Source organism: Antrostomus carolinensis, unplaced genomic scaffold (genome assembly GCF_000700745.2).
Source record: "Antrostomus carolinensis isolate BGI_N321 unplaced genomic scaffold, ASM70074v2 scaffold23948, whole genome shotgun sequence".
Lineage (NCBI taxonomy): Eukaryota > Metazoa > Chordata > Aves > Caprimulgiformes > Caprimulgidae > Antrostomus > Antrostomus carolinensis.
Window position 1 is genome coordinate 1,519 of NW_010331246.1, and position 1,361 is coordinate 2,879.

Genomic DNA, 1,361 nt, shown 5'->3' on the forward strand with positions numbered 1-1,361 from the left:
CAGGGAGCCTGGTGCATCGTAGAGGGTTTGCAGGAAACAGGAGTTGGATTTGGGGTCTTCCTTGAGTTTTGAACAACCTACTTTGGCTAGGTTGATGTGGGATGTAGAGGGGTTATGGCTGCTTTGAGGGTCATACTTGTGTTGCAGGGCTTTTGAAGGTAGCAGAAGGAGTGAAATAAAAATAGAAGGAACTTTTACAAATACTTTCACACTTGTTCACAGAAAATCTGAAAGCATTTTGTAAAGCATCACAGCCACAAGGCTCTCTATGAATGATTTGGTACGTGCAGATGAAGAACACTGAAGCACAAAATAATTGCATGTGCTAAGACGGGTGGGAAAGTCCAAACTAGATCCTCACACCACTGAGGCAAAAAAAATCCTTTTCTATTTCTACTTCCTTCAGTCTGTAAGAGTAAATACAGTTCAGTTTATTGAAACAATGAATATTAGAGGGAATAACCTGAAAACACATCTCTTCATTTTAATTTTAATTCTAAAAGTCTGAAAAAAGGTGATAGGAGAAAAAAAAAAACACAGAGCTCCTCATTAGATGTTTCCACAATGTTCTAATGCTAACAATGCATTTGAGTCATCAGGCTTCTCTTTCTAACACATCTTTCTCTTCTTTCTCTCCCCTCTCAGTCAATTTTGGGGGTCCAATGTGAAGTGCAGAAGCAGCTGAAAGCCTTTGTCACTCTTGAGCGCTTCGAACAGATCTACAGCTCCAGCATCGCTGGGTGCCGGCAGGTCAAGAAGAACAAGAACTTTGCCTCTGGAGGCTCTATCTTCGGCAAAGGGGTCAAATTCGCCATGAAGGATGGGCGCGTGGCCACCGACATTATCAGTGTGGCCAACGAGGATGGACGGAGGATTGCAGCCATCTTGAACAATGCCCATTACCTGGAGAACTTGCACTTCACCATCGACGGAGTGGACACGCACTATTTCATTAAGCAAGGGCCATCAGAGGGTGATCTGTCCATCCTGGGCCTCAGTGGCGGGCGGAGAACCCTGGAGAACGGCGTGAATGTGACAGTGTCCCAGATTAACACAGTGCTAGGTGGAAGGACTAGACGTTACACGGACATCCAACTCCAGTATGGTGCGCTGTGTCTAAACACTCGCTACGGGACCACCTTGGATGAGGAGAAGGCCCGTGTCCTAGAGCTGGCCCGACAGCGTGCTGTCACCCAAGCTTGGTCCCGGGAACAGCAGAGACTGCGGGATGGGGAGGAGGGTATTCGCTCGTGGACAGAAGGGGAGAAGCAACAAGTGCTAAACACGGGCCGGGTACAGGGCTACGACGGCTATTTTGTGATCTCAGTGGAGCAGTACCCCGAACTCTCAGACAGCGCCAA

General features: G+C 47.5%; 1 protein-coding gene across 1 annotated transcript; it reads left to right on the plus strand.

The window, feature by feature from the left end:
- Nucleotides 1-645: 645 nt before the first annotated feature.
- Nucleotides 646-1,334, plus strand: LOC104529000 (teneurin-4; the record flags this gene model as incomplete). Its single annotated transcript, XM_010173168.1, has 1 exon — nt 646-1,334. A coding segment is annotated over one exon (689 nt), but the record flags the coding sequence as incomplete, so codon positions are not given.
- Nucleotides 1,335-1,361: the final 27 nt, after the last annotated feature.